General features: G+C 45.7%; 2 protein-coding genes across 5 annotated transcripts in view; one reads left to right on the top strand and one right to left on the bottom strand.

Moving 5' to 3' along the window:
* LOC120835292 (low-density lipoprotein receptor-related protein 1) overlaps positions 1-22,144 on the top strand; it is a 72,205-nt gene that overhangs the window by 33,768 nt on the left and 16,293 nt on the right. For 2 of the 4 annotated variants that reach the window (XM_078092132.1, XM_078092131.1), the window contains exons 9-45: positions 117-306; positions 419-562; positions 1,386-1,622; positions 1,873-2,053; positions 2,825-3,047; positions 3,329-3,518; positions 3,670-3,795; positions 4,424-4,564; positions 5,025-5,150; positions 5,239-5,355; positions 5,443-5,523; positions 5,788-5,838; positions 6,613-6,780; positions 7,531-7,713; positions 7,798-7,995; positions 8,155-8,400; positions 9,247-9,444; positions 10,751-10,955; positions 11,111-11,275; positions 11,391-11,635; positions 11,866-12,000; positions 12,818-13,045; positions 13,221-13,395; positions 14,712-14,806; positions 14,895-15,044; positions 15,120-15,260; positions 15,481-15,606; positions 15,716-15,847; positions 15,991-16,125; positions 16,240-16,369; positions 16,485-16,611; positions 16,717-16,868; positions 16,962-17,086; positions 17,248-17,622; positions 21,309-21,498; positions 21,602-21,806; positions 21,946-22,138. In XM_078092132.1, the coding sequence (XP_077948258.1) occupies positions 117-306; positions 419-562; positions 1,386-1,622; positions 1,873-2,053; positions 2,825-3,047; positions 3,329-3,518; positions 3,670-3,795; positions 4,424-4,564; positions 5,025-5,150; positions 5,239-5,355; positions 5,443-5,523; positions 5,788-5,838; positions 6,613-6,780; positions 7,531-7,713; positions 7,798-7,995; positions 8,155-8,400; positions 9,247-9,444; positions 10,751-10,955; positions 11,111-11,275; positions 11,391-11,635; positions 11,866-12,000; positions 12,818-13,045; positions 13,221-13,395; positions 14,712-14,806; positions 14,895-15,044; positions 15,120-15,260; positions 15,481-15,606; positions 15,716-15,847; positions 15,991-16,125; positions 16,240-16,369; positions 16,485-16,611; positions 16,717-16,868; positions 16,962-17,086; positions 17,248-17,622; positions 21,309-21,498; positions 21,602-21,806; positions 21,946-22,138 (6,229 nt within the window). The remainder of the gene's footprint in view (positions 1-116; positions 307-418; positions 563-1,385; positions 1,623-1,872; positions 2,054-2,824; positions 3,048-3,328; positions 3,519-3,669; positions 3,796-4,423; positions 4,565-5,024; positions 5,151-5,238; positions 5,356-5,442; positions 5,524-5,787; positions 5,839-6,612; positions 6,781-7,530; positions 7,714-7,797; positions 7,996-8,154; positions 8,401-9,246; positions 9,445-10,750; positions 10,956-11,110; positions 11,276-11,390; positions 11,636-11,865; positions 12,001-12,817; positions 13,046-13,220; positions 13,396-14,711; positions 14,807-14,894; positions 15,045-15,119; positions 15,261-15,480; positions 15,607-15,715; positions 15,848-15,990; positions 16,126-16,239; positions 16,370-16,484; positions 16,612-16,716; positions 16,869-16,961; positions 17,087-17,247; positions 17,623-21,308; positions 21,499-21,601; positions 21,807-21,945; positions 22,139-22,144) is intronic. The other 2 variants (XM_040204087.2, XM_040204085.2) reach the window with 1 other exon arrangement.
* Positions 18,002-20,689, bottom strand: LOC120835328 (galanin receptor type 2). Its single transcript, XM_040204187.2, has one exon. The coding sequence runs from the start codon at positions 19,395-19,397 to the stop codon at positions 18,366-18,368; it is 1,032 nt and encodes a 343-aa protein (XP_040060121.1). The 5' UTR covers positions 19,398-20,689; the 3' UTR covers positions 18,002-18,365.

The following is a 22,144-nucleotide window of genomic DNA, read 5'->3' as shown; positions in this document are numbered from 1 at the left end:
AAGCCAGACTACATGAATAGTTAAATAAGTAATTTGAGAAATAACTTCTCTCCTCTCCTCTATTCTTTCCCTCAAACTATCCATCATCTCTCTGCTTTCTTTTTTCCCTCTCCAAGATCGAGCACCTGTACGGGCTGACTGTGTTTGAAAACTACCTGTATGCCACCAACTCAGAAAACGCCAACATGCAGCCGAAAACCAGTGTGATCCGGGTCAACCGCTTCAACAGCACAGACTACCAAGTAGTGACCAGGGTGGACAAGGGAGGAGCGCTGCACGTCTACCACCAGAGACGCCAGCCTCCAGGTGGACTACACACACACACACACACATACTTTCATATCATCTGATATCATCTCAATGCTGTATTGATGCTTTCTAGTTTTGTGACTTTATTTTTAACCTTCTTGGGTTCCAGTGCGTAGCCATGCATGTGAGGTGGACCAGTTTGGAAAGGGTGGAGGTTGCTCGGACATCTGTCTGTTGGGGAACGGCCACAAAACCCGAACCTGCCGCTGTCGCTCTGGATTTAGCCTGGGCAATGATGGCAAGTCCTGCAAAAGTAAGTGGGACCATTAGTGTGATGAAAAAACAATGAGGTTTTAGCGGATACAAATGAACAAATAATCGAACCACTGGCTAATTTGTAGAAAAGGAAGTATATTTAAATAATCAGTAGGCTGAAATGCAACGGAAACAAGTTACTGTGGAGATACTTTATACCTCCTGTATATTCATGTTGGGATTGATAACCTTGTATGTAAAAAATATGTTTGAGAATTCAACTACAACCCAATCAGTCATGAGTCAGCAAGCGAGCAATGAAGAAAGCTCTGAACCATCCTCTTAAAAGTTGGGCACATTTGGCTGGTTCTGGCCAAACACGCACTGTAGCACACTGTGGATTCAGCACAAATGTGTGCGTGTAACTGTCAGTACTAAGGCGTGAACCACAGTGATTCAGCATATAGACCTCAAGCCAAGGGCGGCCAAAGTTGGACCAGGGATGTGGTTCTCTCCTGGGGAATATGCTGGGAAAGCGCTGAGCAAAGTACCTGAGAAACGCACAACTTAGTCTGACCTCCCCATGAAGCTTTCAGCCTGATTCAGCTTGTTGAGAGGAATCTTTTGATAATCTATCAACCAGCAATAGCAATTTATTGATCTGCCTCCAATAGGCTATTATTTATAATGACGCAATTGATAAATTAATTAAGATCACTTAATTTTCACTTAGAGCTTTGGCTGATCTTGCACATTACTTGTTTAATCAATACACATTATTTGGGGAAGACAACATGAGTCATGAGTCAGTATCAAAGTTACGTTTTTTTTTCCAACAGAAATGGAAACTAAGCTACATTCATTTTCTTTCTTTGTTGCAGAACCAGAGCATGAGCTCTTTCTGGTCTATGGTAAAGGTCGCCCAGGGGTCATCAGGGGCATGGACATGAATGCCAAAGTACCGGATGAGTACATGATCCCCATAGAAAATCTGATGAACCCAAGAGCTCTGGACTTTCACGCTGAGGGCGAGTTCATTTACTTTGCCGACGCTACCAACTACATCATTGGGCGACAGAAGATTGATGGAACAGAAAGAGATACCATTGTAAAAGAAGGTATGGTAACAACAACCAATTAGAAAAAACTGTGAATATGAATATTTCTTTCCCATGTGTCATTGGAAGTTGTCCATGCACACTAGTGTGCCCTAATTTAAGAAGGCATACCGTTAAAAGTTGACGTAACAAATACTTTCTTTCAGATAGGCTTAGTTAGTTAGTTAGTTAGCCTATAGGCTTACATAAGAAAATATTAAAAAGACTTCTTGCAGCAGCAATAGGCCCCAACAGTATGTGTTTGTGTCAGGAATCCACACGGTGGAGGGAATAGCTGTGGACTGGATGGCTAACAACTTGTACTGGACAGATGACGGGCCTAAGAAAACCATCAGCGTGGCTCGGCTGGAAAAGGCTTCACAGACGCGCAAAACCCTCATCGAGGGAAAAATGACTCATCCTCGAGCCATTGTAGTGGACCCTTTGCACGGGTAGGACAAAGATGGGGGGTGTTTTTGTTCCTGAGGAAAAGAATGAAGCTCATTGAACAAAGTTAAGCGTTGACAGGTTTTGACAGTGGTTGTAATTTTGCAGACTTTGAGGGGGCAGTATGCATTATGCATGCACGTCTGTTTGTGCTTACACCTGAGGCCACATACGACGGGGAATAATGATTGGTGGTCTGATGACTCAAGTGCCTTCAGCACTCAGCACAGTCTGTCCACTCTCTTTTTGCTTCTTTGCTCTTGTCTGTGTCGCTTCACATTTTCCAGCAGAGAGAGTTTGATTGTTTCCATCACACCTGTGTGGTGGACCATTACCACCCTAGATTGTAAAGTCCCTTGTGATTTCATGCTTGTTATTAAAACAGTTGGAGCATTTTGTGCATTACATGGCAGATTTCCTCCCCAAGCTTATTACCGGACACCCAAATCTGTCTGTGCTCTTCTGTTAGTGCTTATCCTTGCTGTGTGTGTGGATGTGTCTTACTGATAATGACCTCTGTGGCTTTGAGAAGCACTGGCTCATAAACACTCAAACACACACACTCCCCAGGGGAAAGGAACTCACCTCAAATGATACCTGTAATCAATCAGGCTCAGCGAAAAGAGGGAGGAGGACGAGGAGGGTAAATTCACAATGTGAATGCTAATGTCAGTCAGATTTCTGTGGACTACAGCTCGATAAAAAAGTCAATGCCTCTGTTAATGCCTAGACATTCTGCAAGATGCCACAACAAAATGCTAATGTTTGCTCCTCAGGTGGATGTACTGGACAGACTGGGAGGAGGACCCCAAGGAGAGCAAGCGCGGTAAAATTGAGCGGGCTTGGATGGACGGCTCCAACAGAAACGTGTTCCTGACCAGCAAAACAGTGCTTTGGCCCAACGGTCTGAGCCTGGACATCCCTCAGGGGATCCTCTACTGGGTGGACGCCTACTACGACCGGATTGAGATGGTTTACCTTAACAGCTCCGAGCGAAAGGTCAGCACCCGCTCACCATCAGCAGGATTTACTGCAGGCTAGAGGCGAGCAGTGAGCCAGCCAACCTGTGTGGTGGTTTACCGTTGCTTTTGGGCCTTTTTTAAAAATTGCAGCATAAATAAAATCAAATGTTAACTGGTAACAAACAAAGGCAATCCATCAAATCCCATTCATCATCCCTATGAATTTAACAAAGAACCTGTTTTGCTGCGGATACAATGTGCTGTAGTCTCTTTTTTGGAGCATACTTTACCATCATGTTGCTTTTCTTACATCGTCAGACGGTGTATGAAGGTCAGGAACTCAACCACGCCTTTGGTCTGTGCCACTACAAACACTTCTTGTTCTGGAACGAGTATCGTAGTGGCAGCATTTACAAGTTGGACACCACCACTGGAATCGCCAGTCTGCTGCGCAACGAAAGGCCGCCCATCTTTGAAATCCGGATGTACGACGCTCAGCAGCAGCAAGGTAGCCTGGAAATGCTATAAGTTCATCCATCGCTCCACGTTAGCCAAGGAATTGTTATAGCTCATTGTTGTTGTCATTGAAGCATAATTGGTTCCGATTTGTGTTTGCGTTAACCTTTTGTATCTGCACATTCATGTGTGTCCATCCTCAGACTCGAATGCGTGTCGTGTGTACAATGGCGGCTGCAGCAGTCTGTGTCTGGCGATACCAGGAGGCCGGCAGTGTGCCTGTGCAGAGGACCAAATACTAGAGCCAGCTGACAACACCAGCTGCAAAGGTAAGTTCAAAGATGCTGTGTGCGTGTGTGCGAGAGACCAACGGGTATTTTTCACGGCACTTATTGTGTTCTGCTATACAAAGTTTTATTTCCTGTATGTTGGACTAGTTGAGTCAAAGTGTTCTCTTGTAACAAAAATATCACAGCAAGTGTAGACGTGAAGGGGCTGGCTGCAACAACATGCATAAGTAAGATAGTTGGACATATACCCTAGTGACTGTATTGACTGATAACAAAATAGAGTAGATGATTGATCTGTTGTTTTCACAGCTGCATTCTGGCTCCAGGTGATTGATAATTGTTTTATTGGTCGTGGTACTGCATTGTTTAGCAAACACAGGCTTTCGAATCATGTGTCTACTATACATAACCATGTTTAGTGTTGTTTATTATATGTAAAATTTGTGTTTTAGAATTCCTGTGTCACCCAGTCAATTGTCTTTATTATACCATACGATGATCTACACGTGTTTTGCTGCCACTAGTACTCAGATTCAGTCTACTGTACATGAAGACGATTTTCAGAAGTACTTTCTCTTTCTATAGTTCAAAACTGTATATTGTTTCTTCATGCAATCGCATTTGACACTCCTTATATTCCTCTTATCTTGTACTTCTCCTCCCACAGCCAACCCATCTTATGTACCCCCCCCTCAGTGCCAGCCTGGGGAGTTTGCTTGTAAGAACAACCGCTGCATCCAGGAGCGCTGGAAGTGTGACGGAGACAATGACTGTCTGGACAACAGTGACGAGGCGCCTGAGCTGTGCCGTAAGTTGTTGTGCTCACACACACACACACACACACACACACACACACACACAGACACCTACACACACACACTTACACACACGCCACAAACACACAAAATCTAACATGGTTTCTAAACAGCTGCCTTGCTTATTGGTGCTGTGTCTGATGACCTCAGGCAGTCTGAATTTGACTGTCTGGTGATGCCAGAATGAAATGAGAGAGCAAAATCCGTTCATTTATGTGTGTGTGTGTGTGTATGTGTGGGGGGGTGTATATGTGTGTGTGGGTGTGTGTGTGTGTGTGTGTGTGTGTGCTTGTAGCAATATCTGGGGTTCTGGATAAGCTCTCTCTCAGCTTGTCTGTCTGTTTTTTGGAAACCAACGGTTGTTCCAGTCCCAGGCCAATCAAAAGCCCGCCCAAAACAGCTTGAATATTTCCTCTCTTCTGGCCCTTGAATGTATCCTTTTCTTCTTTCCAGACCAGCACACCTGCCCCACAGATCGATTTAAGTGCAAGAACAACCGCTGCATCCCCCTGCGTTGGCTGTGTGACGGGGACAATGACTGCGGGAACGATGAGGACGAATCCAACACCACCTGCTCAGGTACACAAACGAGCATACCGTGGCAAAATCCGACAGGTCTTCTTTCAGCGTTCCCATCTGACGTGAGCTCCACCGTTTTGGATTTTAGCACGTACCTGCCCGCCTAATCAATACTCATGTGCCAGCGGACGCTGCATCCCTATTTCTTGGACATGTGACCTGGACGATGACTGCGGCGATCGGTCCGATGAGCCTGCATCCTGTGGTTGGTGAACTTCAGTGGCTGAGTCTTTGGCTGAAGATTTATAGGTTGTTTTCACACTGAATGTCTAAACCGCAGTTTCGTCCACAGCATACCCCACGTGTTTCCCCCTCACCCAGTTCACCTGCAACAACGGACGCTGCATCAACATAAATTGGCGCTGTGATAATGGTTAGTGTCTGTTCTGCGTCCTTCTCCTCTCGTTTGCCTGTTTACGGTGGCGACCACTTCCTTCTTTTTGGCACTTGTTTGTTGTGCATGTTTTACCACCAGCCTCATATCAGCACACACCCTTCTTTTTGTCACCTTGTGTGTTTGTGTGTTTTTTAGCTTTAATGTTGCAGCTGTCTCTTGTTTGTTCTTTGTTGTTGGTTTTGTTGTACTGTGTTGTGCTGTTCGCCCACTCTGCTGTCTTCCGTTGGTTCTGTCTTTCAGAAAAGGATTGTGGGGACGGCTCTGATGAGTTGAATTGTCCGCACCTGACCGGTTAGTGCATAGATCAACATGCACCACAACAGCCATGATGCTAGCCTAGTTCTAGTACTCGCTCAGAAACAGTTAGGGCTGCTTTTCAGCATTAAACAGAACCACAAATGAAGTGCCCGAACTGCTGTCATTCATTTCCTTTAGTATTCCTCACAGAGGTCCCAGGCTAAATTAGATTTGATATCTTATAATTAATTATTCAGCCAAGCGAAAAGCACGGCCAATTAAATGAAACAATTTAATTTGGGTATAGATTTAATAGAATTCAAGGCTGATTGACGAAATGTATTTATACCAAAGACGATGTTATTTGGTCACTATTAAATTAAATGATGTGAAAGTTCTTTGGGTTTTGCCAATTTTATTCCTGCGAGGGACGGCACACCCACAGCCGTCTCGTTCTCTCCACCAATCATGCCCCAATGCAAATTAGCTGATTTACAGTATACAGTATACCTCAGTAAACTTCAATGTTTGAATTACATTGGTATCGTAGTTATGATGCGCTGCTAGCAAGCTCAATGTATCAGTGCTCGGTACATTCCCTCATGGTGCATGGTCTGATCTATGCAGTTTCTGTCATTATCTACTCTCATCTCTCATTCTCTATTTCAATGGTATTTCATTTTTTTCTCTGTCACTGGGTTGATTGTGAGAAAAAAAAGAAAAGCAATTACATTTTACATTAGTATATTCATATTTGTTTCCCTTGGAGGTCATGGTTGCCTCATCATGTGAGAGAGTGGGTGTTGTTGGACTATGCTTGTTTTTCAGATAACGACTGCGGGGACAACAGCGACGAGGCAGGCTGCAGTCACTCCTGCTCCATCGCTCAGTTCAAGTGTAACAGCGGACGCTGCATCCCAAATTACTGGACCTGCGATGGAGATAACGACTGTGGGGACTACAGCGACGAGACCCACGCAAACTGCACCAATCAGGGTCAGTTTCTCACCAGTTAGGAAACTCTGACTAAGGAAAAGGGATTTATAGGAACGTTTTAATAAATTAGATGCTTCCACTTGCCAAGAAACTTCATATGACCTAGAGGCCGCTTCTGGTTGTTTCTTCACTCTTTATATCTCCATATGTCAAGTCAAGTGCAAAAACATAACCACACAAACATAGAGCCTCTGGTCCTTTTTTCAGCGAGCAGGATTCATGGACACTGCAGAGAAACGGGCTTGTTGTTATCATACATGGATGGTTGCATCTCCCCACAGTCTTGTCATTATTCCCTGGACTGCACTACGCAGTAAAATCATAATATTTACATTTTACTGAATAGATGTAACAGGTCCCTGGTCCCTATTAGTCACACTGGCACATCATTTCTCTCCATAGTCGGTTAGTGAGTGATATAATACCTGTTAAGATATACAGAACCTACTTATAAAGATCTGTTCAGTATTGTGCTTGTGCTCTTAAGAGCAACATTGAACCAATAACAAGAAAGATGAATTGGCAGCTGATGACCATCTGAATGCATACTTTAATCTGTTCAGTCCGTCCCGTTGCTAAGACTTGTTGCCATCCAGATTTCCAACAAACAGCTCATTAGTTTTTGTTTTCAGAGTCTTTTGATGCTGCGCATTGTCTCTGCTCAAGGCTGTGTGTCCTGATTTGATTAATGCAGGCAAGGTTTCAAGACAATGCCCCTCCCGGAGCTTAATGACATCTTTCTCTCCGCAGCCACACGACCCCCTGGAGGCTGTCATACAGATGAGTTCCAGTGTCGTTTGGACGGCCTGTGCATCCCTCTGCGTTGGCGCTGCGATGGAGACACCGACTGCATTGACCTGAGCGACGAGAAGAACTGCGAGGGCGTCACACACATGTGCGACCCGGCTGTCAAGTTTGGCTGCAGGGACTCAGGTGAGCCGACCATACGCGAATGAAAGTATGTGAAGTCGGTTGAGGGTAGTATGTTTTAAAAGCAAACCCGCCTTCTGTCCTCAGCACGCTGCATCAGCAAAGCCTGGGTCTGCGACGGAGACAGCGACTGTGAGGACAACTCCGACGAAGACAACTGCGAGGCGCTGGTGTGTAAGCTCTCTCACCACGTGTGTGCCAACGACTCCACCATCTGCCTGCCTGCGGAGAAGCTTTGTGACGGCACTGATGACTGTCCAGATGGCTCCGATGAGAAACTCTGCGGTGAGAGACAACGGTGCCCAGGCTGCGTTTCAGGACCATAGCGGCGTCTGAAAGTCTGCATCCTAAAAGCCTGTCTACATCGTGTTGAACAACAATTCTGTGGAGCTTTCCCTGGTGTCTCTCTACTGATTCGCTCTTTTTCTAAAAACGTTTTTACAGATCTGTGTTCACTGGACAATGGCGACTGCAGCCACAATTGCACAGTGTTCCCTGGCGAGGGGGTAATCTGTTCGTGCCCACTGGGTATGGAGTTAGGCCTCGACAACAAGACCTGTCAAATCCAGAGCTTCTGTGCCAAACACCTTAAGTGCAGTCAACGGTGCGAACAGGACAAGTTCAGTGTGAAATGTTCTTGTTACGAGGGCTGGGAACTAGAGCCGGACATGGAGAACTGCAAGAGCACGGGTAAGGGGCCAAGGAAGCGGTAAAGAGGGGGAGATGGTGGGCAGGGCGGATCAGAGGAATGCAAGAGACATCAGAGAATCATTTTAACATTTGATTGATGGAAGATGGTACAGTTAGGGAGGATGCGAGGTCGCTAAAATCCATAAATGTGGAGCGAGTTTGGGAAACAACCCAAAGAGAGGCCGCCCTAGCAGGAAACTGTGGTTGTAGACTGAGAAGACTGAGAATGCCAAAATGTGCTATTCCTTTGGACAATGAACAAAGGCAGTGGAGACAGAAAAGTTTAAATTCTGTTCACACCAGTGAAGGACTAAGAAAACATAAAAAAAAGACATGGGCGTTGGTTTCTTGCTCTCATTTCTATCACTGTGGGAAGACAGGATCTGAACTATTATGGAATGAAATGAAGTACAGACCAGCCTTTTGTTTAAATCAGTAAGGAAACAAGCTGTAAAAAATCTAAACTTCTCAGTCACAGTAAATCAGCTTGGAATTGTATCCCACACATATAAAATAAATATCTCCCCTTCAGAAACTTGCCAACAAGGCAACATGAATTTATGATTGTGCTCCTCACTGCCAGGTCTTTGAGACTAGTCATTAATCTATCTGCCTGTTAGGTACAGATAACTCCTGTCTCATTTACTGTTTTAATTACGCAGGATTAGAGCCACAATAAACACAGCCCCTCTGTCATTGGACCAGTCACTCCCTGCAGTGTAACGTGGCTACAATGTTTTCCACACCGTAAAGCAGAGCTGCTCTGCGGTGTTTGGAGCAACAAGGGTTTTTAACCCATTATTATCTGCTTTGTTCCCCACTGCTCTATCTTGTTCATCTTCACAGATCCTTTCAAGCCTTTCATAATTTTCTCAAATCGCCACGAGATCCGTCGAATTGATCTGAATAAAGGAGAATTCAGTGTGTTGGTACCGGGCCTGAGGAACACCATTGCCCTGGACTTCCATCTCGGCCAGAATGCGCTCTATTGGACCGATGTGGTGGAGGACAAGATCTATCGTGGGAACCTTTCCGAGAATGGCGGTGGGCGTTTTTAACACAATCAATATTCTGTACTATCTAGGATTAAATATGTTTAAGTTTTCATGTAAAGTGAAGGTCCAACTTTGTAGATTTCTTCAGCAGGTAGATCTGTTGGGGCTTAAGATTTAACTAAAACAAGATTATGTGAGGATAGATATTCTAGATTATTGTACGTTTTAAGACAAAATGTCAAAGGAAAATTACTGGAGTTGGTTTTACTGGATTAGACACACTAGACTGGATTGCACACTGGAAAAAATATTCATAATAGTTCTGTTTAGGTAAATAATTTGAACTCAAAATATCAATTACATCTACCTTGATGTTACATACCTTTTTGCAATAATGCTGGTAAACTATATACCACCAGAATCTGGTAAACTACAAAGGTTTTTTGCATGTCGAGCTGCTCTGTCATTGCTGTAACTGGCTTCTGGTGAGCAGAAAATCCGGTGTGGTTTTATAAAGGGCAGGCCATTCAATCACGACCAGTGTGCATGACAAAGTATAGCAACGGCAGTAATAAATGAGCAAATCATGTGTGCAAGTCTTCAGCTAAGTTGTGTTGCATTCATGTATTTTTTCTGTGCATGTAGTCGTTATGTGCACCGTTTCCTTTGCGAGGCTAATGGGCTACAAACAGCGAGTGCGTTTTCATTGCTCAGACAGGATAATGACTAATTTCAAACAATTAGCCCTGTCCCTCTGATTAGGGACGCGATGGGAAATGAATGGGTTGGAAAAACGCTGGAAAATGAGTCTCTTTAGCCCAACAAGACACAGCTTATTTTTTTCCTGAAATTAGCTGCTGAGCCAGTACTGTATTTGTTTATGTTTTCATTTATCGTAAAGTCATGTGGTTATAAGAATCACAGATTGTGATGCAATGTTTGCTTTGAATCCTAATAGCCTGATTGCAATTTATGAATATTTGAAGCAAAGGAGATCTCTGCTTCGGGTTACTCTGCAGTATGAAATCCCAGCCTTCCAAGCTTGTATCCATGCATATTGAAATAATGTGTAAATTCATTAGGAATTTTAAGCACCCTGAAGGAATCTTTGTTTTATTGAGTAGCAAGTTGAAATATGATTGGTTCAGTTCTCTAACGGTTCTAAAAAAAGCAAGGCCAAACAATGCAAGTTGTACTGACATTTAGTTAAACGTGTCACGGGTAAAAACTGAATACTGTTTCTATTTTAGTCCTCATTAGACAAATGACAGGATCTTCAAGTCAAGTAAGAACGTTTAAAGGATACACACAAACACAACATGTGTTTCATTCATCCTTTTCCTTTGACCCCGTAGCTTTAACCAGCTTCGATGTGGTAATCCAGTATGGGCTGGCTACTCCCGAGGGCTTGGCGGTGGACTGGATAGCGGGAAACATTTACTGGGTGGAAAGCAACCTGGATCAGATAGAGGTGGCTAAGCTGGACGGCACTATGAGGACCACGCTGCTGGCTGGGGAGGTGGAACACCCTCGAGCTATCGCCCTGGATCCCCGCGATGGGTATGCTTATTGCTCACATCATACCAAAACACAATTCATCCATGACTGATGATGGCATTTAAGGGCATATTTTAAAGGGTCAACTTTTTGTGATCGTGGAGCTGGCTTTACACAATGTTCCTGATGCTATTGCACAATACTGAATGACTTTGCAGGATCCTCTTCTGGACGGACTGGGATGCCAGCTTGCCCAGGATTGAAGCTGCATCCATGAGCGGGCAAGGCAGGAAGACCATTCACAAGGAAACCGGCAACGGAGGCTGGCCAAATGGACTCACTGTGGATTATCTCGAGCGACGCATCCTCTGGATCGATGCCAGGTCATACAAAAGAGCACAGACATGAACACACTCACACAAACACCTTCATTTGATGCACATCCAGTGTCCTTCAGTCATACAAAGAAAATTAACTTGTAGTTGTACTGCAATGCAGATCTGATGCCATCTATTCTGCCAAGTACGACGGCTCTGGGCTGATCGAGGTGCTGAAGGGACATGAGTATCTATCTCACCCCTTCGCCGTCACTATGTATGGGGGTGAGGTTTACTGGACGGACTGGAGGACCAACACGCTGGCAAAGGCAAACAAGTGGACGGGAGGCAACGTCACTGTGGTGCAAAGAACCAACACACAACCTTTTGACCTTCAGGTCTACCATCCATCCAGACAGCCTCAGGGTGAGAAACAGTTTTACTCATGAAGATACTCTTTCCGGTGTACATTTAAAGTGTCGTTTGGAAATGATAGCTTGAAAAAGGCATCAATATAGCTGCACAAGCAACTAGTTTTCTTTAACACTAGTATATATATTATGAGAGCAACAACTCAATAGGAAAAATGCTTATTTATAAGATGTTTTAAGTGTACATTCTGACTTATTCTTCCATACTCACCTCTTCCCCTATAGCTCCTAACCCGTGTGCGGCGAATAAAGATGGCAAGGAGCCCTGCTCCCATCTTTGTCTCATCAACTACAATCAGACGTTCTCGTGCGCCTGCCCTCACCTCATGAAGCTTAGCCCAGACAAACGCACTTGTTATGGTAAGGCTGAGCACACGCACATAAATGCAGTGGCTGTAGCCAACAGACTCTTTGATTCTCCTTTGAGCCAGCAGACAATTTTCCCCTCCGCTTGTCCTGGCAAGTTGAATGCCACAGTGTCGTCCCGGTCCTTCCAGATTTGTTTACGTGCGTCTGAGTACGTGTACGAGTGTGTGTATGTGTGTGAGAAAGAGAGAGGATTAAACAATACTAGATGTTTGTTTCGCATTGACAAACGCATCTGTCCATAAAAACAGAGACAGCGGTTCTGTTTATTCAGGCTCTGAGTTTAGTATTCAGGGGAGCACTTTCTATTATCTTCAGGGGTAATGGAATGGAGAGCCCCATTCTATCTGATGCAGGCATCAGCCACAACCCTCCACATCCACCACCTAGACTATACGGCCCTGACATTCATTACTCCCCCCTCTCTCTCTCCTTCCCTCTCACCCTGTCTATCATTTAAGCTGCACATCGTGAAGCGATGATAGGACTGTTGAGGCCGATACAATTGTAACGTCTCTGCACTGATTGAATTTACTCTCACTGTCGTGGCTGCGCTTTCGAGTTAGCCAGCCAGACACAGTCATTAGAGTCAAAGATGCAATTGGATGAACTATTTGTTTAAGTGGCAGGAATAATGCCCAGATGCACCCATCCATGCTGCAACCACGGATCCCCACAACCCTAGTATTTGAGTGCAATCTTGCACACTTATGACTCAAAGGTGCATTTAACTCCTGATTACCCCCGTTGAATGCCAAACGCATTGGGAGTAACTGAAGGATGCTTGTCAACGTGTTTCCCCACCCTACAGAGTCTCGGCAGTTCCTGCTATATGCTCGCCAGATTGAGATAAGGGGGGTGGACATCGACAACCCTCATTACAACTATATCATCTCCTTCACCGTGCCTGACATCGACAACGTGACCGTGGTGGATTACGATGCTCTCGAGCACCGTATCTACTGGTCAGACGTCCGCACCCAGACCATCAAGAGAGCTTTCATCAATGGCACTGGAGTTGAGCCTGTGGTGTCTGCGGGTAAGGAGGAGGCAGCACAATAGAAAAATGTTTTCAGTACTGACAGCTTTTTACAAACAGATATTTATTTATCAATCGCTTAGATATCATGCTCATGTGCTTTAAAGCAGGGTACTACTCGCAGGAGTCAAGTCTTTACAGTTTGTAAATTGGAATTTGCTGTTCTTTCTTTCAGATGTGCCCAATGCTCACGGCCTGGCGGTGGACTGGGTTTCCAGGAACTTGTTCTGGACCAGTTACGACGCCAATAAGAAACAGATTAATGTCGCCAGACTGGATGGCTCCTTCAAAAATGCTGTCATCCAAGGCCTCGACAAACCACACTGTCTAGTGCTGCATCCAATACTAGGGTTGGTCGTCCACACACACACACACACACACACACACACACACACACACACACACACACTAAACCTCTCACCCTTTATCGAAATAAAGCTTTCAGAAATAGTTTTTCGACACCCTCTTGATTCTACCTTAAACTTATAACACATACACACAGAAGTGCATACACACAATTGTACACACCCGACAATGTCTGACTGTCAGGTTCCTTTCTGTTTGCAGTCAGCAGTGACAGGCGCAGTAGTTTGGTATAGATGGTTCGCTGACCTCCGACTGTTTCTTCGCTCAAGATGTGGTTCCATTTTTTCTCCCCTCGTGTCATCTTTCTCCTCCGTCGCTCTCTCTCTACATCTTGTTCCATTTCTATTTTTGCAAGACGGCTTCTGCGCTAAGATCACCATCCATGAATTATTTACTGGCCGTGTCCTCGTGGCTATCTGTCGCTATTTCTGATCCAATGTTTTTCATACATCCTGTCCCCTCCTGCCTTGTTTAGCAAATGTCCATGTTCCCTCCCTTCTTCCCTTTGAAACCTTATCCCCCCCTTAGCTCCCCAAACAGAAACTGGCCTCTGTCCTTCCTCTGTCTTCAGAGCAGAGACAGACCATCCGTATGTTTAGTTCTGTCTTTTTTTCTGCTTTTCATTATTTGAGCTAGATTAAGAGAGGATATTTTCTTGAGAAATATCTCTCCCTCCTAGTGTTTTTTTTGTGTACTCCTTCCTGCTTTGAAAGACTTGGCCTACTTAAGCGGAGGAATGTTTCCGATTTGAGCATTGTTGGAATGGGGGAAATGAGAAGCAGATGCTGAATCCATATGCTGGAGCTGTCTCCTCTTTCTAGCACACAAACACACTGCTCAGAATACATCCAGGAGTGGGTGGGGGTAAAGAGAGTCAGGGAGGGACAAACTCAAGCTTGTGTGTGTACATGTGTGTATGTGTGTGCGCAAATCTTAAGAATGAGGGCGTGCTAAGAAACTTTATTTAAGGCATGTTCACAAACAAGGACAAAAATAAAGGGTGTGGTGGATGTGGTGGGATTTAACAGGAAGTGAAGGACAGATACCCTTTAAACATAGATTACACATAGTCTAAACACAGTGACACACAATCACATTGTCTTGTATACTCTGCACATGTGTGAGGACAGTGTGAGAAGCAAGGAAGTTGACGTCAAAACCAGCCAGAAGTAATTTCATTTCAGTGGTTCTCCATATTTTCATAGTCACAACATAACAAACTTCACAAGTGGCCTATTGATTATGCTTAGTCAATAAAGTTAGTTATGATTTAAGTTCTCTCTCTGCCTAACCCTTTCAGGAAACTCTACTGGACAGATGGGGACAACATCAGCATAGCCAACACAGACGGCAGCAACCGAAGTGTCCTCTTCTCCGGCCAGAAAGGCCCCGTCGGTGAGCGACTTACTGGACCTCTTTGTGTGACAGCACAGACTGGAGACCGGGCATGCCATTACACATCAGCTCTTTCTGTGTCTTCCAGGTCTCTCCATTGACTTTGACACTGAGTACTTGTACTGGATAAGCTCAGGAAACAGCACAATAAACCGCTGTAAACTAGACGGCTCTGGACTAGAAGTTCTTGACGGAGTAAAGGGAAAGCTCACCAAAGCTACTGCTCTGGCCATCATGGGTACGTTTCCAGAAAGTCTTCATTTCAGCCAGAGCTCAGTCCAGCCGTAAGATAATGTATGTTTTTTTCCTTTAGGGGAAAAGTTGTGGTGGGCAGATCAAGGAACAGACCAGATAGGAACCTGTGACAAGAAGGATGGCGGCAACTGGAAAATCCTGAGGAACAGCACGTCTCCCATGATGCACATGAAAATCTACAATGAAACCGTGCAAAGAGGTGCAGAGCTGGCAGCCAAAAAGCAACATTTAGTTAGTTCAATTATTTAGCAAATACATTTTTTTGATGAAGAGAGAAAACTAAACCCTTGTCTCATTGTAGGTCTGCTTTGCTTGCAGCATGAAGCCTGTTTTTCTATGAAAAAGTACATCTGTTTATGTCTCTGTAACCCCTCTTTGATACGTTTTGTGTACATGTTCTTGTGCTTATGTGTTCCCAGGCACCAATCTCTGCAGTAATAACAACGGAGACTGTTCCCAGCTGTGTCTCCCCACCTCCCCGACCACCAGAGCCTGCATGTGCACTGCCGGATACAGCCTGCGCACGGGGCAACAGTCTTGTGAGGGTAAGTAGTATTCATGCACAGTTTTTTGATTTAGCCCAATTTGGCTTTAAGAATTGATGGAAATGATAAAAACATGGAGTTTTATTTGTTTTTTTGTTTTTTTCTGTAGGTGTTGGCTCTTTCTTGCTGTACTCTGTGCATGAAGGCATACGTGGTATTCCGTTAGACCCATTAGACAAGTCTGACGCACTGGTACCAGTGTCAGGCACATCCCTGGCGGTCGGCATAGATTTCCATGCAGGTAAGACTTTTGTTCAACAAAGACCATGAGTCTGAAACATCAGATTTATTTATCTCTGCCAACCACTTGGTATGTGTTACTGTATTAAGGTAAAGGAAAGGTCTGTTCAGTCCACCTCTAACTTGTTTAATTTGTTTTGACAGACAATGACACAATCTACTGGGTGGACATGGGCCTGAGCACCATTAGCAGGGCCAAGAGAGACCAGACCTGGAGGGAGGATGTGATCACTAATGGCATCGGCAGGGTGGAGGGCATCGCTGTGGACTGGATAGCAGGTGAGACACATTAGATGTACAAAACATGACCAACATTTTGGAATTGAAACACTTTATTCAAGAGACATCTGTGAACGGCCCGAAGCATCAATGCTGTTCCTTCATCCTCTACAGGAAACATCTACTGGACGGACCAAGGCTTTGATGTAATAGAGGTGGCCAGACTGAACGGCTCTTTCCGCTATGTGGTGATCTCCCAGGGCCTGGATAAGCCTCGTGCCATCACTGTCCACCCTGCAAAAGGGTGAGAGGAAACAACACTTCAATTACTGCTGTAGCTCTCTGGAGCTTCTGTAATCTCTCTCATTACTGGTTACTGAGGAAGTTGTGCGTGTGTGTGTTTTTGTGTATATGTGCAGCTACCTGTTCTGGACAGAGTGGGGCCAGTATCCGCGTATTGAACGGTCTCGCCTGGATGGCACTGAGAGGGCTGTCTTGGTCAATGCCAGTATCAGCTGGCCCAATGGTATCTCCATTGACTACGAGGTGCAGTACAAAGGGGCATTGCCACTGCATTTGTCTCGCTATGTTACAGTGCAGACAGTGGACGTCATATCAGCATCTCAACCATTCCCTTCCGTGTGCATGTAGGAGAGTCTGCTGTACTGGTGCGATGCTCGGACAGACAAGATTGAGCGCATCAACCTGGAGACCGGGGAGAACAGGGAGGTGGTGCTGGCCAACAACAACAACGATATGTTCTCCGTGTCTGTGTTTGAGAGCTACATCTACTGGAGTGACAGGTAAGCGACCTCATTCGTCACTTATTTGGGAGTCTGAATATTACACCTATCTGGCTTGATTTCCCTTTGATTTCTGTTTCACATTTGAACCAGGACACATGCTAATGGCTCCATAAAGAGAGGCAACAAAGACAACGCCACAGACTCTGTGTCTCTGAGGACTGGTATTGGTGTACAGCTGAAAGACATCAAGGTTTTCAATAGGGCCAGGCAGCAGGGTAAGCACTAGGGCGCTAGTTTTGAAACTGTAAAAATGTCCTTAATTATGATTAATTAAATACTACAGAAATTGAACGTTTCTTGTGCAAATTCCTTTTTTTTCAAGCAGCTTAAATGCAGTTAATTATATTTCAAGGATTTCATTTCATTCTTTCTACAGGGACAAATGTGTGCAAAGACAAAAATGGCGGATGCCAGCAGCTGTGTCTTTTCCGTGGCAATGGGCAGCGGACGTGTGCTTGCGCTCATGGCATGTTGGCTGAAGACAGCAGCAGCTGCCGTGACTACGAAGGCTACCTGCTTTACTCAGAGCGCACCATACTAAAGAGTGTCCACCTGTCCGATGAAAACAACCGGAACGCACCCATAAAACCGTTTGAGGACCCCGAGCACATGAAGAATGTCATTGCACTCACCTTCGATTACAGAGGAGGGGGAGGAAAGGGAGCTAACCGAATATTCTTCTCCGACATCCACTTCGGCAACATTCAGCAGATCAGTGATGACGGATCCGACCGCAAGACCGTGGTAGAGAGTGAGTATTCCCTCTATTTAAGTCACAGAGACACTTTTATCATTCCACAAGCTCATGTCCCAGTTTATCTGAGACATAAGCTTATTAAAGCTCATTAGATTATATAAGATTTTCCCCCCTCCCAAAAGGGATATTGGGCATATCACAGTTATTTATTACTACTTCACTTCCCTTAGTTGTAGACATCAGATCCCCACTGAGAACATTTCAAGGGGGGAAAACCACTGTTTCTCAAAGCACTCTCACACCAGCAAGCTTTTATTCTGAAGCTGTAGCCAAACAAGACACAAAGCTTCGAGAAAGGAATGTTGATCAGTACAACCAGGCATTCAGATTCACAGATAACCTTATCTCAGCACAACAAAACACAGGTGCACCGTTAATGTTTTACCCACAGGGCTTTACTTTAAAAGGTTTTACAAGGACTGCATGATTCACGATTGTTTATCCCACTTTCCCCGTGGAGCAGCAACTCTCAGTGCTACTGGTTTGATCGTCTTGAACAATACCCAGACAATCATTGAATGTTGTGAAGAGGCAAAGATGCTGTTGTTGGTATTGTTCCTTGTTCCTGCTTGTGAAGTAGACGTTTCAAATTGAGGGTAAAGATCGTGTCCCTTCTTTCCCCACGTGAGTCCTCCGACAAAGCTGCTTGGCTTAAAATTGTTCTGGATTCAGAATAAATCAGGATTTATCCAGTTTCTGTGTGTGACATATCGAGCTGGTTGTTGATGGTAATACTGTCAGGCAGCTTCCATTGCCACAGCAACACTGGTTCCTTGCTCGTCCCTCTTGAACAGCCTCAGCAGGTCTTGTCTGAACTTTTGGGACATTAGTACATATAGGATGGGGTTTATCACCATAGAGGATGTTGCCATGAGGCGTGCAAATACACCAAAGGGGCCGTAACGTGGGGATGTACCAGTGGTCCCTGAGTGTTCATCCACCAGTAAGGCGAGTGTCAGTCCGTAGGAGGGCAGCCAGCACAGGGCAAAAGCCAGCACCAGCATGGCCGACGTCTGGGTCACTTTGCTGTGGTAGCGCTCTACTTGGGGAGCCCTGCCGGCCCGTTGGCTCCTCCAGAGGAACCTGTAGATGCTGCCGTATGCCACTGCAATGGTGACCAGTGGAAGCAAGAAGGCCAGAAGGAAGTGAAACAATCCATAGATCAACTGGTCTCTGTGGGATAGGAAAGAAAAACAAGCAAGGCCATCAGAGGCTCGGGGTGGGGTGGCTCCCACAAAGCGAAAAACCAGCTGTGGAGTAGCCAGGCAGCAGGCCGGGACCCACAGGAGCACAGCAGCTATAGACACACGGCGAGGGGAGAGGAGGCAGAAAGCCCTGGCAGGCCACACCACAGTCAGATATCGAGAAGCAGCCAGCGCGGCCAGCGTGAAGGCACTGGCGGAGGAGCAGGCCGATCCCAAGAAGCTCACCAGGCGACACATAGAGTCTCCGAACGGCCACCGCTGCATGGCTATGGCGACGGTGTGGAAAGGGAGCATGGAGAGCAAAAGCAGGTCGGCAGCGCTCAGAGCCACCAGGAGGACGTCTGTTCCTGTTCCTGTCATGGGGCTTTGACGGGACTGGCCAATGTGTCTCACGCCACTCCTCCGCCTTCCACACAGGATCATCATCACCATGGTGTGTCCGCTAACTCCCAGCACCAGAATCAGTGCATCTAGTACGGGGACGAGGACCCGCTCCACGTCTCCATGCCCAGTGTTGCTGCCGTTCCCCAGCAGATCCTCTGAACTGTTCAACAGCAGCATCATGCCTTCAGCTATGCTGCCACTGTTGGCTTTTGGTTCGGCCAAGTATTCTCAAATCGGTCATAAAACTACTGATAATACCAGTGGGAATGGTTACTCATACTGTGGCTGAACAGCGGAACACCGTTCCAATAACTTCCCTATAAATCTACCAATGAAAAGCACCGACAGTGGATGTGATTTACATGAATAAATACACACATAGATACATACGTTCATGTCTAATTTGGGAAATGACATTTGCATTGAAAAGCATCCATCAAATGACCATTTTCATAGTAGATTTCAAGCTGCTTCCAAAGAGCCGTATGTGAGTAAAGCCATCCGAGTCCTCGCAATCTGCTCCACCTGGGAATGGACGGGTGATGTTAAAAGTGAGTTAAATAACTCCTCCGGTGACGTCAAGTTAATTGCCGGGGGTTTCCATCAACCTCTTTTTAAAGCGTCCAAGTATCGAGAGCTAAATGCCGTAGATGGGTTGATTTCCTGTCACCTCAGAGCAGGCAGCTACTCCACATGACGTCTCAATCAGGCCCGTGCTCAGCAATCCACAATCAGCCTCACTCCTGCCTCCAAGGAACCGATCTGCTGAGACACACAACTCTGCCGGAGGAGAAAATGAAAGGAGTTGAATGTTTGACAGTAAGAGAGGACGAAACAGAGTAAACGTCAGGTGAACTCTGGACTGATTATCGTGGAGCCGGCGAGAGATGGGCCGGCCCGCGCTCTGTGGGAGGGACTAATGGGGCCCGACATAGTTTGTACAAGGGTCAATTGTTTCTGTTAATTTTCTGAAAGCGTTATTTATTGCTGGTCCGATAGCATACATACACTAAACGGCTATCACACCCACTGCAAATAACTGCAATAAAGAACTAGCAGTGTCAGTATAACCAGCTGAGCTCAAGGGCTGTACATTTAGCTCATCTGAATTATTGTAAACAGCATGAGAAAATGTACAAGACCTTAAGGCTTGTTTAGGCTCAAACAATGAAGCGTGATGACGAACAAGACTGAACAGCAATAATTTGAATAGAGAGAGCTGCAGGCTAGATTTTTATAATTCATTAACATCCCCCAGGAAAGAGGGGAGTGGAATTCAAGTTGCTCTTCATCGATTCTAAGGGCATTGATTTACAAGCATGATAAGCAAGTTTTTTCTATTTTCTGTGGCATGCTCTTGCTCAACTCACCAAGTTGCTTTGGTTCATTCACAGTCTCGTGGCATGAGCCGGTCAAATGTTGATGGATATACGTGGCGTTTCCCTGGATATGTTGAGGTGGAGTGTTAAGTGTCCCACCTGGTGGCGAACCTCCCCGATCATCCCGCCCTTGGCCTGGAAATGCCCGCTGAGATTATTAGACCCTTCCCGGTTCCATTGCAGCAACATTTACAAGAAGGCAATTATTACCAATCATCTGGCATTGGATGTGTTTTCAGATGTACTCCTCCCGAAGTAAACTTGTGCTCTAGCAGAGCAGCTGTCCTCTATCTGCCACTGCAGAACTTTGTGTTCCTCTGTCTTGGCTCACTCTGTCCTGTCTTCTGGCCCTCGTGCAGGCGAGGAGCTCGCAACCTCTTACTCGTTCCAAGGTTGCAGATCAGACAAAAATCCCTTTTTACTTCTCACCCGTTGATGAGGTAGTGCAATGGAAAGTAATACGCAATGCTGCAACTGTTATTGTGACCTTTTTTAGTCAGCTATTTGCTGGATAAAAGCTTTGAATCACACTGCGTTCTCTGTCATTAATACCACACTGTCATGTCCAGCCCGGACTCTGTGCTGCCCCACAGCAGACTGCCAACACGCAGCTGCTCCCAGACAGTCCACACTCGGCCTTTTAACAGTGGACTGGGATTGACGTGCTTCTTTTCCTTAACCCCCTCTGATTTATCCTCTGATTATTTTTCAGACGTTGGCTCGGTGGAGGGCTTGTCGTACCACAGGGGCTGGGATATGTTGTACTGGACCAGCTACACTACCTCAACCATCACCCGCCACACCGTGGATCAGAGCCGCTGGGGTGCCGTCGACAGGCACACCGTGGTCAGCATGTCGGGAGATGACCACCCCAGAGCCTTTGTCCTCGATGAGTGTCAGAGGTGGAAAAATAAATCGATAAATAATTCACACCACACTTCTTTGCATCAAAAGCATTCCTAAATTAAGTTAAACAAATTCACGTTTTTTTCTCTCTGTCTGCAGCCTCATGTTTTGGACCAACTGGAACGAGCAGTCTCCCAGTATTATGCGTGCGACACTGGCGGGCTCCAACGTCCTCGTGATCATCGGCAGTGATATCCGAACGCCTAACGGCTTGGCGATAGACCACCGCGCTGAAAAACTCTATTTCTCTGACGCCACACTAGACAAGATAGAGCGCTGCGAGTATGACGGCACTCGCCGCTATGTGAGTAACATACACGCAATCGCGACAATCACAGTGTACATTGTGTACACGCACAGCAGGATGATTGTAATCGGGGGATTGCCTGATGATCTGTGAGAATTTGCTGAGGTTGTGACTGTGGTTGTGCTTCCCCCTGCAGGTGGTCTTGAAGAATGAGCCCGTCCATCCATTTGGCCTGTCTGTGTACGGTGACTACATCTTCTGGACTGACTGGGTGAGGAGGGCCGTGCTCCGGGCCGACAAATACACAGGAGGAGACATGAAGGTGCTACGTAACGACATACCTCAGCAGCCAATGGGAATCGTCGCTGTGGCTAACGACACCAATAGCTGTGAGT

This window comes from Gasterosteus aculeatus, chromosome 17 (genome assembly GCF_964276395.1).
Source record: "Gasterosteus aculeatus chromosome 17, fGasAcu3.hap1.1, whole genome shotgun sequence".
NCBI classification, from domain to species: Eukaryota; Metazoa; Chordata; class Actinopteri; order Perciformes; family Gasterosteidae; genus Gasterosteus; species Gasterosteus aculeatus.
This window is presented reverse-complemented; position numbering and strand designations above follow the sequence as displayed.

Coding starts and splice junctions, on each gene's coding strand:
- LOC120835328 (XM_040204187.2), bottom strand. CDS start 19,397: ATGATGCTGCTGTTGAACAGTTCAGAGGATCTGCTGGGGAACGGCAGC.